The 13,615-nt window shown below is 36.4% G+C and overlaps 1 protein-coding gene across 2 annotated transcripts in view; it reads left to right on the top strand.

The window, feature by feature from the left end:
• Nucleotides 1-287: 287 nt before the first annotated feature.
• The window catches only part of CDK17 (cyclin dependent kinase 17), a 56,756-nt gene continuing 43,428 nt past the window's right edge, over nucleotides 288-13,615 (top strand). Inside the window, exons 1-2 of one of the 2 annotated variants that reach the window (XM_009286760.2) lie at nucleotides 288-428; nucleotides 5,023-5,061. In XM_009286760.2, the coding sequence (XP_009285035.1) occupies nucleotides 311-428; nucleotides 5,023-5,061 (157 nt within the window). In that variant the 5' untranslated portion in view covers nucleotides 288-310. The remainder of the gene's footprint in view (nucleotides 429-5,022; nucleotides 5,062-13,615) is intronic. The other variant, XM_009286761.2, reaches the window with a different exon arrangement.

Raw genomic sequence — 13,615 nt, 5'->3', positions numbered from 1 at the left:
TTAGTGATCAAATTAGTTGTTTTGTTTTTTTAAAAAACAAAGATTCTCATTTTCCCTAACAGAAATAAAAATTGCAAAAATGTATGGGCACCTACCTCTCAAGACATTCTTCTTCAGTCCAGTAGAGTAATCTTTCTTTAAGGGTATTGTTTTAAGGATAACTTGTATATTGACTCAATTTTCTGTAAGCCTTCCTGCGTTTTTATGTGAGGTGATCAAATTTCGTTTTCTGATGAACTAATTTTTTCTCACTTTTTGCTTTTTAATCTTTTTTTTCAGGCTTCCTTAAGCCAGATTTAATATTGATAGAATGAAAAAGTTTAAGAGGAGACTTTCCTTAACCTTGCGTGGAAGCCAGACCATTGATGAATCACTGTCTGAGCTAGCAGAACAAATGACAATTGAAGAAAACAGCAGCAAAGATAACGGTAAGCATATCTTTCTGTTTCCAGAAAATGTAAGAATTTTATCAGGCCCCACTCAAGTGAGTGTTGTTGGGTTTTGTTTCAGTTTTCACAATTGCATGGACTTCCTCACTAACCTGTTCTTTTGATTTATCTTACATTTAGACTACCCTAGTTCTTTTAACAGGTTGATATGTTGTCACATATTGGTTTGGTTTGCTTTGATATTGAACTGTTATGCAGCTATTTATCAAAAGCTACCTGAATTGATACTTTATTGTGGTGTGCAGCAAGGATCATAGATGCTCTTTCAGTAAACAAACCCATTATTGTATGAATTTAGTGGGTCTCGCATCAACTTCATACGGCTTCAAATTCAGTTTTTTCTCAAAAATCATTATTTGGTAATATGATTGATAGTAATTGCTTAAGTATTATAAATAAAACTGTTTACCTTATCATTGGTGATGCAGTGCACTAGCCTGAGAATTCTGTCACCTCTTCATGTCTCTGAATTGTACTTCTCTTCAGCAATACGAAGGCGACTAGAAACATTCAGGATAACCAGCTTGTCTGTGTATTCTTACGCAAGTCTTTGGCTGATCCCATAGATGTACTGGCTGCTATAAAGTCCACATTAATGATGATACTGCTTTTGAATGCAATCTGCAGTAATGATGACTGGAAGAGATTTTGTTGCTTTGTTCTGTTTCCTGGGCTGTAGCATTTAAATCATATTTCATCTTCTATGCTTATTAGTGTTATTTCTTGCTCTGCTGACATCTAAGATTTTCTCAACTATCACGTGATCTGAAATTTATTCCCCCCCCCACTTCACACCAATAAATGATTCTGAATTTTCCCATTGAAAACTGACAGGGCTGGGAAATTTGAGCAGAAGTAGAGGCAATGGAATTTGCCCTGTAGACTTTTAAAACCACATTCAAGATCTGTTGCATACCAAGCTTTTGAAAGCTGAATTTACCTTTGGCAAAACAAAGCTATTAATATTTTTCATTTTTACCCTTAATCCCTGGTATATTCATTGCTAATGTCCTGTCTTCATCATGGGCCATACCCAATAGTTTGGAAAATGATGTTATTACAACTTTTTATGTGTTGATACAACAGGTCTACTCTGAAACAGTAATTGTAGTATTTTTGTACAGATATCTGCTAAGTACTTTCTGAGACACTGAGCAGTTGTCCCACATGGTTTCACTTGCATTAGCCTTTGTTACTGATGCGTATTTTGTTCAGACCTGTATATACTTCTGACAGATTGATGTCATTATGCAAATAAGTACTAAGAATATTACTTTCATGCTGGGAAATGAGCGTGAAAAATTGTCACCAGCATCAGTGAGTGTAGTGAACTGGGTTGCTGAATTGATTCAGTTGAAAACTGGATCCAGGAAGAATAAAAAAGATTTTACTCTAAACTGGACCGTGTTCTGGGTGCCAGCTCAAGGGACAGAGGACACAATAACTTGTTTACAGAAGCATGAGCTTACTCCATCTTAAACCATGTATGAATCTATTTGAGGTTTATAATAGTTCTCTGAGAATTATCTCAAAACAGCAATACTTAGATGTCTTCTGCATGCTTGTCGCCAAACTTTGACAAACTTAACTTCTCAGTAGATATTTAAAGTGATAAAAATACAATTCAAGAAAATGTTTCTAATTACAAAATCATTATTTAGCTTTTAGTGCTCCTTTTATTTTGCTTTCCACATTATTTCATTGGCCAAAAGGAAGCTTATATGCTAATATTGTGTGATACAATACGTTATGCTTACAACCGCAAAATGTTGTTAATGCCTTAGTAGAGTATCTTTGGATACACTGAAGTGTTGTTGATCCTCTTGAAAGAGGAAGAATAATAAATATGAACTGTACTGTTGCTATGCGTAATCTTTAACTCATCATTTTATGTAATTTAAAAAAGTTTTACTGATATGTGCTTCCTTTTTCTGTTACTTCTAGAATGCAGGTGTTAGTATCTGTCCTATCTTTGATCTTGCAGAGATGAACAGGATACCGCTTTGTGGATTTTTGTTTTCCTTTGTTTTTCCTTTCCTTTCCAACCCTACTTTTCTTAGAAAGTAGGGTTGGAAAAATGCTTGCTACACCAGCTAGTCCTGCTTTTCTAAAGGAAGCTCTAACTTTCCCATAGATCACGATGTTTTGGAAGGAGTAGTTTTCAGACAGACTGTAGGAATCGGGGTTCGGGCAACAACAATTGTGGAAAAACCAGTAAGGAAACGAGTTCTCTCTTTTGGTGAAAGACACATTTGGTAGAGAACATAGCCTGGAAAAAATCCTTCAGTGGACATTACTTTGAAAAATTACTTACAGAGGAGTGCTTAAATGAGAAAGGTTTGCCTTGTCATCTTATAAAATCAGAGTGCTAAGAAGCCTGTACTAACTGTAAATATCCAGCTGGGATACATGAGAGGATGTCGTCTCTTGAAGAATAGTTTATTAAGTGATAGCTGCGTTAAGATCCTGAAAGTGCATCTTTTACTGTGATGGTGCTGATCTCAGAAGGCAGGAGTAACCATCTCCCTAGTTTTGCTTTTAAGAAGAATAAACAGCTCCTTTACCCTGTGGAACAGAGAAACACAAATGTGCCCAGTTTGCAGGCTTTGGATCTGTTCTTAAAGGAACTTAAAAAGCACAGTCTAGTAAATCAAAGGCAAGCCAATATCTTGATCTACAGAGAATCAACGTCTGAGATACAAATAGTCTTCAAAAAGCGATTCTTCATATGTGGTTTATTTTCCACCATTATTACATCATGAACTTGAGAAATGAGAGTTGAAGGACATTGCAACTGTTCTCATGCCAGAAGGCAAGGATAGACCCTGAACACTGAAGGCCTTTACAACAGAATTTTCTTCCATTGTTGTTGTCCAATTTTTTTTTGTTTTATTTTTTTCTTCCTAGCAAATCACCCGTCTTGTCGCCTGTCATTCCATTCTGATGGCCATGAAGGGTATAACTTTATACACGCTAGCTTTTTTCCTTCTGGGAAAACGGCTGTGTTACTGGATCTTAGAGGCTGGAGAGGCTATGTCCATAGAAAACCACAGGACGTAGGATCCACACTCATCTCTATCTGATTTTCACATACATATCCTGTAAAATCTTCATAATAAAGTTCCAGTTTAGCACTGCAATTCCAAATGTAGCTTACATGCATGTAGTACTAGGGACCTTTCCTCATGGTCACCCTTTTGCAATAACCTGTCTTGTTCGCCCCCCTGGCAAATGTTTCCTCTCCCAGAACAATTGCCTCTGATTTCAGATAACTGCTGCTCCAATCCAGAGACCCACTTTGTCATTAGCTCCAGCTTTGAGTGGGTTGTTTGAAGATTTACTTTTAAAGAACAGTACTCCTAATGCAGAACAAATTGTCCCATTCGCAGTTCACAGACATAAAAATAGATACGTAACTTTTAATTTCTTCACAGTGCATTGATACCACTGAATCAGCTAACCTTTTGTATGCAATCTCATTTCATCCACAGCCTCCTTCTTTGCGTGATGTCAGTACAATCTCAGTGTGCAGCACTCATCCATCAGCAGCAAAATGAGATTAGCAGTGATCAACCCATATTGTTCGATGCAGTAGCACAGAGCTATTGCACTGAATGTAGAGTAACCATCAATTTTGCTTTTGGTTTTGGGTTTTTTTGGAACACCAAATTATTTAGTAACCAGAAACCTACATATAATTAAATCTGCTTTACAAATTATGTTCATCATAATTGGCTTCTAGGTGAGGAAGCATCACAAAATCAGATGCATAAACCATAAAAATAGAGGGACCAGTAAAATGCCTAATATACATCTGAAGCCTTATGAACTGTGGACTGTATGAAGTATACTTTGGGCTATTCTTTTATCTAAGTACAGAAGCTTTTCATGGTCTCTGTTTCAACATATAAGACCAGTTGCTTGGATTTGTTGTTTATTTTTCATTCTGTCTTGATTCAAGCACACTAACAATGTGCCAGCTTGCTTTTTTAACTCTAGGTTCTACCTTAATATATGTATTCAGATTAATATTAAAAATACTAAATGGTAATATCTAGCAGTTGACAACTAAATTTGCTCCTGAAATTTTTCCTTGCCAATGACATACTAATGAAATCTGGCTAGAAGTAATCTGGCTAGAAGTAACATCCAAATCATGCATATTTAAAGCCCAATTAACTGTAAAATTTATGCAAATACTTTAAATACATATGAATATGCTCTCTAATGAAAGCAAAAAATGTGGCCGTATTGTCTAATATTTTAAAATACATTATCACAAGCTCCAGGCATGCTTTTAAGAATAATTACAAGATATGTTCAAAAATACATCTACAGCTCTTGCATTAATATATAAGTAACTTGGAAAGCCATTCTATATTGCTAGTTTTTATTTTTAGATATAGATATATACGCACATACATACTAAACCAAACCAAGTGAGGTTCTGATAGAAATGGCTTCATGAATTTCTGGAATAATATTTATCTCCATTTGGTCTGTTTTAGCTCAGTGATGTGATCATAGGATCCAGTCTCACAAACACTTGCATAATTTTTTTGTAATTTTACAGGTGTGAGTAATAATGGAAGGATCAGCTACAGTAAAGTGCGTAAGTGTTTTTTAGGTTTAAGGCCTTAATGACTAGTTACTACTCTGGTAAGAGGAATGAATGTTTGTAAAAATTGACACATTGCAATACTGTCTCAGAACATCCGAATGCCTTTATAGTTGTAGTCATTTCATATCATCTTCAGTACAGCTGAGAAACTCCCATTCCATCTGCTATGTGTGATTCCTTGAGTATGGAAGGAAAACAGTGTGTTGCAACATATTTTCAAGACAATGCTCTTGAATTGAAAACATGAGCACAGAAATACTTACTGGTAATAAATCAATACAATTTCTCTGTAGATAATGGAGGAAAGTATCAATATAAAAATATCGGGGGGTAGGGGGAAGAAATCCCCAGAAGTGATAGAACTCATTCTAGAGCTACAGATTACTGCAAATAACTGGCAGTTGTCACAGCTAAATACTGAACCTTGTACTGTCCCTTACACCATACTGACAGTGTTTTTATTATAGTCTGTATGTACCCTCTGTGCTGTGGCATACATCAATTTTTGTTATTACTGTTCAGTATGGTTTCTCCATCCCACATACGCTGCACAACATAGTGTTCTTTCTTCCCTTCTGTTTTAATTTGCTTCTTCCCACAAAACCTGGAGGCTCTATTCATGTGTGGAAGTGCTTATAATGTGAAATGAGCATGAAAATTCAGTGCCTGAAAGCATGCTGCAGAGACCTGTAGTCTGGGGGGAGTTGTTCACTCATAAGTGTTTTTCTTCACTAGCAGAACGCAGATTTGGCAGGAGAACATGGTGCTTAGATGCAGAAGTGGACTCTGTAAATACACCAAATTTCTGCTAGCGTAGGCTCACTGATGGATATGTAGAGATTTGTTCTCAAATGGCATTCAGATGGATTTGTTAAGCACAGAAAAGTCAACTAGGCATAACTAGCCGACACTGTTATTTCTGAAAGTAAGGCAAAAAGGAGCAGATTCTTTGTTTCCTGATTCGGTTGTCAGTGTGGCCTCACAGACGTTTGCATTGGGAGTTACAGGGTAGTTGTGTGTGGTGATGCAAGGATGCAGGCCTGGGATACTTGTATCTTGGCTACGATGCTGACTCATGTTGATTTAAATTGTACCTGAAACAGTGTTCTGAAGGATTTGGTGTAGTGCGATGCCTTCTGGAGTTACGCTTTTTAAAAGGAAGATTAGTAACTGGTGGTGTGTCATGCATATATGATAGGAGGTACAGGACTACCATGCTTATGTTCCAATACGTGTTCTGATGAACAAAAGTACTGTCTTGAGAATTATCTTTTAAACAGTATGAAATATATAAATCTCAAGGGCAGATTTTCGGCTTTGAATATTTTTCATTTGATTGTGATCATCTTTGTCTTGGTACCTAGGCTGAAGGCAAAAACTTACTGTATGTGAAGTCCACTTTGAAAGGCTTTTTGTAGTGTTTTTGAGATGTCGATCTCATTTTTTGCCTTGTGTATTATCTCTTGTTTCTGTAGTTTAAACAGATTCCTTGGAAAAATTTCTGTCCTTTCCATCCCAAATTACAAAAAAAAAAAAGTTTACAGGACATTACAGTGCCATTTTAATCACTGAGGTACTTAATTTCTGGGAGAAACTGAGTTTCTTCAGGTTTCTGTTGGAACATTTCTTCAAACGTGCTACCAATATTTTTTGCCTTGTGTCTTCCAAGTGAAGAACATTTGCTCTGGACATGAGTGCTGTACTCAAATGGATTAATTTTGATCAATGGGGGGAATCCCTTGAGATTCTGCTAAGTTTTTAATATTGTAATAGTCAATAGTTAGAAGGATTCATCTTATTATTTAATGAATAAATACAGTTTTAAGTGGTTTTGAGTGGTTGCTCTATTTTTAGAGTGACTTAATGTTTTCCTAGATATCACATAATGGCGTCCCAGGAAACAACCCCATAAAATAATGTATAGATATACAGTATTTTATACAGTGTTCCTCATGTAGCTCCCTGAGAGTACAGATATAGCAAATGTATAGCTGCTTCGGGTTATTTAAATATTTCTTCTATGGGAGCCAGCACCTGCAATCAACTAATTTTACTGAGTGGGTCTGACAGCCTTACAGCAGTGTAATTAAATACTGTACAATGCAGCATACCAGCTCTTAAGATGTCAGAAATTCACCTGCTTACATTCTAGGACTTCTGAAGAAATAAAGGGCTTCTTGACAACAGCTTCTTCAGGAAAGCACTTTGTTGAAAATATTTTGTATTGCAAGTCCAAAAAAAAAAAAAAATCAGTCTTCATTGCCAACAGACATGTAAAAATTGAGTAATCTAATAGAGCATACATTCAGATTAGTTAAATGAATGTGTAGTAGATGATGCCAAAATATGATTAAGCTATACAACAGTAGCATTTGAGACAGTCGATATAAATAATTTTAAAAGGTTATCATGATGGATTGCAAGCTTCATGAATGCAGGGCTGTTTAGAGAGTGAATATTTAGTTTCACGTATGTAGGGTTTTGACACTTCCCCATTCTCTATCAAAACGGAAAAGAAAAAAAAAACCAAACAACCTTGGAAGTTTTCTGGAGCAAGGGTGAGGTCAAGGTGGGTGGAAAAGAAACTGTGTAGAGAGTCCTGTCCTATAAAAACCAGTAGCTGATTCTCAGGGTGTTTAGTGAGATTTTCTTACAGTTGAGCTGGTCCGAAGTCAAGCTGCAGCTAGAAGTGGTGAGTGATGTTCTGCCTCCACCCTTCTGTCAGCAACCGCACTCTGTGTGCCCTGTGATGATCTGGTTCAAAAACCTAAATCAAAATTACACTTCTTTTTTGCTGGGGGAGGACCTTGAGCCACCTTTTTGGTAGCAGCACTGAATTGTGGCAGGCTTGCTGTCGCACAAAAGTTCATCCTTACTTAGAATATGGAGCATGCCTGGGTTCAATCCCCATTATATACCAAAATCAGAGATCATAAATGCTAGGTCTCCAATATCTGTCTTATTTTGATTAGAAAAAACTCCTCTTGTGTACTGTATTTGTGTGAAATTAAAATATATATTTATGTATTTATATGGTTTCCATGTCCAGAATGGATAGTGGTTACTGAATGATACATTTTCTTGCAGACTTATTCAGCTCTATCAGAGATGCTTGATTTAAGGGAAAATGTCACAATGTATGACAGGTGATTTTGATTCTTTATTAAACGTAGCTGAAGCAAATACATTCCAAAATTTAGGCAGTGAAATCTGAAAGCCAGCTTGGTCTTTTTGTCACATAATAGAGATACTCATGGGACATAAAAAAAGAAGAAGAGGTAGTTGAATATGTGGTATTAGATATTCACAAAATGTGTTTTAAAATGCATTTACATTCCTAATGAAAACACTTTCTTTCTTTAATCCACCAGCTGACTGATGTGTGACAGTATGTCAGTTGCTGAGGCCTTGTATAGAAATGCCAGACAATTCTGCAGGCTCTCTGGAGCTCAGACTAAGTAAATCCAGTTAAGTAAATCCACCACAGGAAAGAAAGCGGTAGTGTGGCTCTTTGTTAAGACAGCTGGACAAGGAAAAGAAACATTGGGGATTTATTGAAAAATTGCTTAACTTGGGAGTAATTTCAGGTCAGGGTTTGTGGTTAATTTAAACTGCAGTTAAAGGAAAAAGAGGAGACATCTTTATAATCTCATAAAATAGTTGGTTTTAACTACTTCCTCGGACAAGCTTCTTAGTTATATACACTATTGTTCTACTCGACTCTGGCAGTTCTCATAATTATGAAATAAAAAAAATCAGTTCCACTTATTTTCAAGCATAAATTTCTGTCACTTCACAATTGAAGGATTTCAGCAGCTCATTTGAGTTATTTTCTGTTCTTGTATGTTTGTTAGCATTGGTGCTGGCATTATTTCAAACTTAGCAAAGCAGTGGTACCTTACTGGGTACTGTATTTTCTTAAAATATATGTGTGTATTCTAAAACAGATCAGCAACATGGTCTAGCATCTCTTACAACATTAGTAAGCCAGGCTGGTTGTATTTTAAACAGTATTTTCTTTGAATGGTGCTGATGAAGTTATTTTGCATTATGCCAATAATAACGGAAGTTTGAATGATAAGATGCAAGAAATACATGAAGATGATCCAAATGAAGTAAACCAGCAGCTCAGCATTTGCCAAACGTGAAAATCAAGTAAGACAACAGTGCAGTCACCATGCATTGACCAATTTTAAACCTTGCTGAAGAGGCACATTTAGCAACATGGATGTGGCATTAAAAAAAAAGTGTGTGTGTTTGTGTGTATGTGTATGTATATATATATAAAAAATTTAAAAAAAAATAGCAGGACACATTCGTATTTCAAGAAGTGTTCAGGAGCATTGAAAAGAAACCCATGCGTTCATCCTGTACGCCAGTATAATATTTCTTAATATTCTCACTCAGAATGTTTCCATTAACTTTTTTCACATTTAAAGACTAGATTTGCATGATAGCTTAGTAGGTTTCATAAGAAATTTAAGAATTGAGCTGACATTCCTTCAAAGATGAGTGAAAGATGAAGTGTTTTGTAGCCAAAATAAGAAAATAATAGAACAACTGACCAAATGCAATGAAAAAAAAACCACTGAGAAGTCTCTCTTTCAGCTCGCTTTCCATATTTACCAATTTTATCAGTTTGGAATTACAGATTATAGAGCAGAGTGAGGAAAGAGAGCTGGAGATAAATAATTAATAAGGCCCTTGCTGGAATGGTTGTGCCAGCAGGAGCCAAGACAAGCAAACTGCCTAGGTGCTGCAGAAGTCTTGCGCCGTAAGGATGGCTGGAGATCTGCCTGGCTGTTCTCCAGTCTCTGAGGATGACAATTAAGGGCAAGTCTAAGATTAGAGCCCAAAATATAACAGCATTTCCCCAGTGTACTCTACCGGTTTCTAGTTCAGAGACTTCCTGAACTAGGCAAGTCTCTGTGCAGTTAGTAACCCTGAGCAGATTTCTTGTTCAGTCTCCCCTTGAGCCTTGTAAGCTTCTGATAGTCGTAACATCCTGTGGTGGAGAGTTTCCACAGACTGCACGGTGTGAAGAACCGCTTCTGTGCACCATATGCAACCTGCCACAGCTGGCTTTTTCAGTGACCCTCACTCTTGTGCTGGAGGAGCTGGTGGATGCAGCTGATTCCTAGGTGCCCTCTTCAGCCCTCCTACAAGTCTGTGGGTTGTATCATATCTTCTGCAGTTTTAGTCTGTTTGAGAGAGGAAGACCAGAACTGTGCGTGATAGTCGAAATGCAGTAGATCCATACACTTGCACAGTGGCATAATGATTTTCTGGTGTTTTTCTACTCCCCTCTTAATTTCTATCATTCATTTTGGCTGTGGCTGAATATTAAGCCAATACACCATGAAAATACTTACTGTGCTACCGGAAGCACCTCCATCATGTCAGCTAAGCCTTTGAGTGGTTACTGAGTACCAAGTACAGTGACACTAACATAAGGAATGTTAGTGAGTTTTATATAGGGAAACATTTTTTTAAGGACAAACCAAACCTATAATCACAGAGACAAAATTATAAGAAGCAGTTTATAGATGTATGTGGTAAAGGCATTTAACTTTTACAGTTTTGACTCATCTTACTCAAGACCAGGTAGTTGCACTAAATCCACACCTTAAAAACTGCAGCATTACCCTTTAAATGTAGTGATTCAACATATTAATAGTCCTGCAAAAAAATGAATTTTTTACATGAATGAAATTAAATTGTAACTTTGGAAGAAGTACTTAGGAATCTTTGGACTGAAGGAATTAAATACTTTTTTCAAAAGCACTTTCTTTAAATCTTGTATCTCATAAATGCACAAAAATAAACAGTCTTGTAAATTAATTTCCAGCAAGAGTTTGCTTGATCATTTTCAATATTTATTCCAGCTGTTAGCTGTTATTGTCACGGTCGCAGGGAGGAGGCAGCACAATGCAGAATTCATGTGAACATTTCTTTAAAAGTTTCTTGCATACAACAATGAAAACTTACATGTATATACAAAAATACTTTTCGAGACCATAAGTCTGTATGTTACACCATTGTAAAAAGAGAATGCCATATGATCCTTCCTTTTTGTAAATTAATGTGTACTATGATTTTAAAAAACACTCGTAATCAAGTACTATTAATACTTCTCTTAGTCACAAGTGTACTGGTAATCTGAGAGTTTTTGTAACCTTTGTTTCATTGTCTGTCGGTAGTTATGCCTGTCCTACTACATGACCTAAATTATTGTTGCTAAATTTTATAATGGGCTCCATAATTTAGAACAGTACTTGGGACAGTGCAGGAAGGTAATAGTTGCCTATGATGGCAAAAGTTATTTCTGTATAATTGGACCTTCTTATATTAACCATTTGTCTTTCATTTTTATATACGTTTGCTGTTTGCTTACTGATTTTATCTGTGTTTATCCTTAAAATTGAGCTGAAATTTTATATGCTAAGATATTTTAGGAATTTTGTTTTAAACTGTAAAATATGTGCAAATAGACCAGTGCCATGGGGAAAACAAATTTTTTAAATAATCATTTCTGTTCATCACACTGTCACATTAGTAATGAACATAAAACTCAATGTCTTCTTAGTCATTCAGTGTATTTATAAACTTTGGCCTTTTTTACGTGCTACACAGTTCATGGAGATAGATTAATTTTAGCATGAGTAGACAAAAGCCATAACATACAAGGGAAATTATCAACTCTGCTCTGTGAATGCAGCTATAGTCCACGTGTGCGTACGCTCCAGTGTTGTTAATGCTACTGGAATCCTCAGCAACTGCGAACGTACAGAGGTGGGTATGGGTGGCCAGGATGGCTGAGGCAATGTGCTGTCACACTTACAAGCAGAGTTTTGCTTCCAGCCGTACGGCCCTGCCCCTTTCCTGTGCTGCCTTTGGTGCTTCTTTGTTGAGACCCCTTTCCTGTGCTGCCTTTGGTGCTTCTCCAGTCTTTGTTGAGATGTATCCTGGCATCTTCAGTTTCTCATTAGGATGAGAAAAGTAATGTTTGCTTTGATGCACAGTTTGCATTTTTGTGTGTGAGACAATAATCTTGCCATGGAAGATAGATTTTCAGTTACCAAGCATCAGTCTGTCTCAGCACTTTGCTCAGGGTTACCCTCCGAAGCGTAAGGCTATTGACAGTAGTGGCAGAGCTAAGAAATATTTGAGTGATTTTTAGCAGTACATTTCGATAATAACAAAAAAAAAAATCCGAGAACTTTCTTCCTAGGTTTATTATTAGGGCTTTAAAACAAAACAAAACAAAAACCTGGGAGACTTTTGCTTTGCTTGATGTAGTAGATCTTGGTCAAAGGGAGGAGAGTTTTATTTCCAAGAGTTTCCCAGAAAAAATATCTCTTGATTTGGCTCTCTTTTTTCATAAAAATTTAGTTTTAGAAACAATTAAAATTAAGTAGAATTACATGCTTAATACATATTATTTATTGCTTATATAAGGAATACAAATGAAGTAGTAACTTTAAAATTACGCAAACTAGCCACTAAATCCCACTAAGCATTATAGTTATAACTGGTGATGACTGTCTCAACAGAACAAACTATGTACTCATCAGGTATTTGGATTTTCAGTGTCACCATTCATTGGTTCAGCACTGTGCATAAACTCAGTGCGAGGTTTTTAGTCTAGAAACTAGATCAAATTCAAACCAAAGATTAGTAAGAAAATTGGAAAGCAGAAAGCAAATTTTAATATACAAAAAGTAAAAGCAGTAGTTGTGCTGTATGTGAACCTATGTTTCCTGTCATGTGGAAGTGGTAATAGATTCTGTTCAAAAATTGATGAGGAATTTGCTGCCTGCTACCCTAGGAGAAATCTGTTGAAGGCACACAACAAGGAAGCTGATGCCACTCTTAAATTAGAAGGGATGATGCAATGTATTAGAAACAGAAATAAGGATTAGCGGCAGAGGTTGCAGAGTTTTGAAGGTGAAGACATTGATCTACTTCATCAACAAACACATGGACGTGTGGTCTATTTTTCCTCACGTTCACCCACTTTGAAGCTGTGTTTATGAAGGACACTAATTGAAAGATGCGGGCAGGTTCATAACAGTGCTGGCGTGTCCTTTCACATTCTGTTTTCTTGTCTGAAGCTTTTTTTTTTTTGGCTTGTATTTTTTTCCTGCAGCAGCTGAGTTAAAGTGATTTTTTTGGTCTTACTGTATTATTCCTGTTTATATGCAAAAATTCCTTGCATAATTATTTTTTAAAGTCACTGGCCTGTCCTTGGGTATTTCTATCTGTGTACTTCTGTTTCTTTGCTTCAGACCAATCATAATATATCCAAAAGATTTTGGTATGTGTGGGAAGGGAGAGGGTTCTCTTCAGGATCCTGTTTTCCTTAGGTTATTAGGTATTTGTTGCTGTTGTTTTCCTTCACCATTGAAATTCTGCTTTCCATAAAATAGGTTCTCCTAGCAATATTATTCTTATCTTATTTTGGAAGGGAAAGCAAGATTTTGGGGGCCCTGCATGTGAGAATATAAGTCAGGGTGATGAAATAGCATCCCAGACTGCTCCCTGT

The sequence above is a fragment of the Aptenodytes forsteri genome, unplaced genomic scaffold, assembly GCF_000699145.1.
Source record: "Aptenodytes forsteri isolate BGI_AS27 unplaced genomic scaffold, ASM69914v1 Scaffold360, whole genome shotgun sequence".
NCBI lineage: Eukaryota > Metazoa > Chordata > Aves > Sphenisciformes > Spheniscidae > Aptenodytes > Aptenodytes forsteri.
This window is presented reverse-complemented; position numbering and strand designations above follow the sequence as displayed.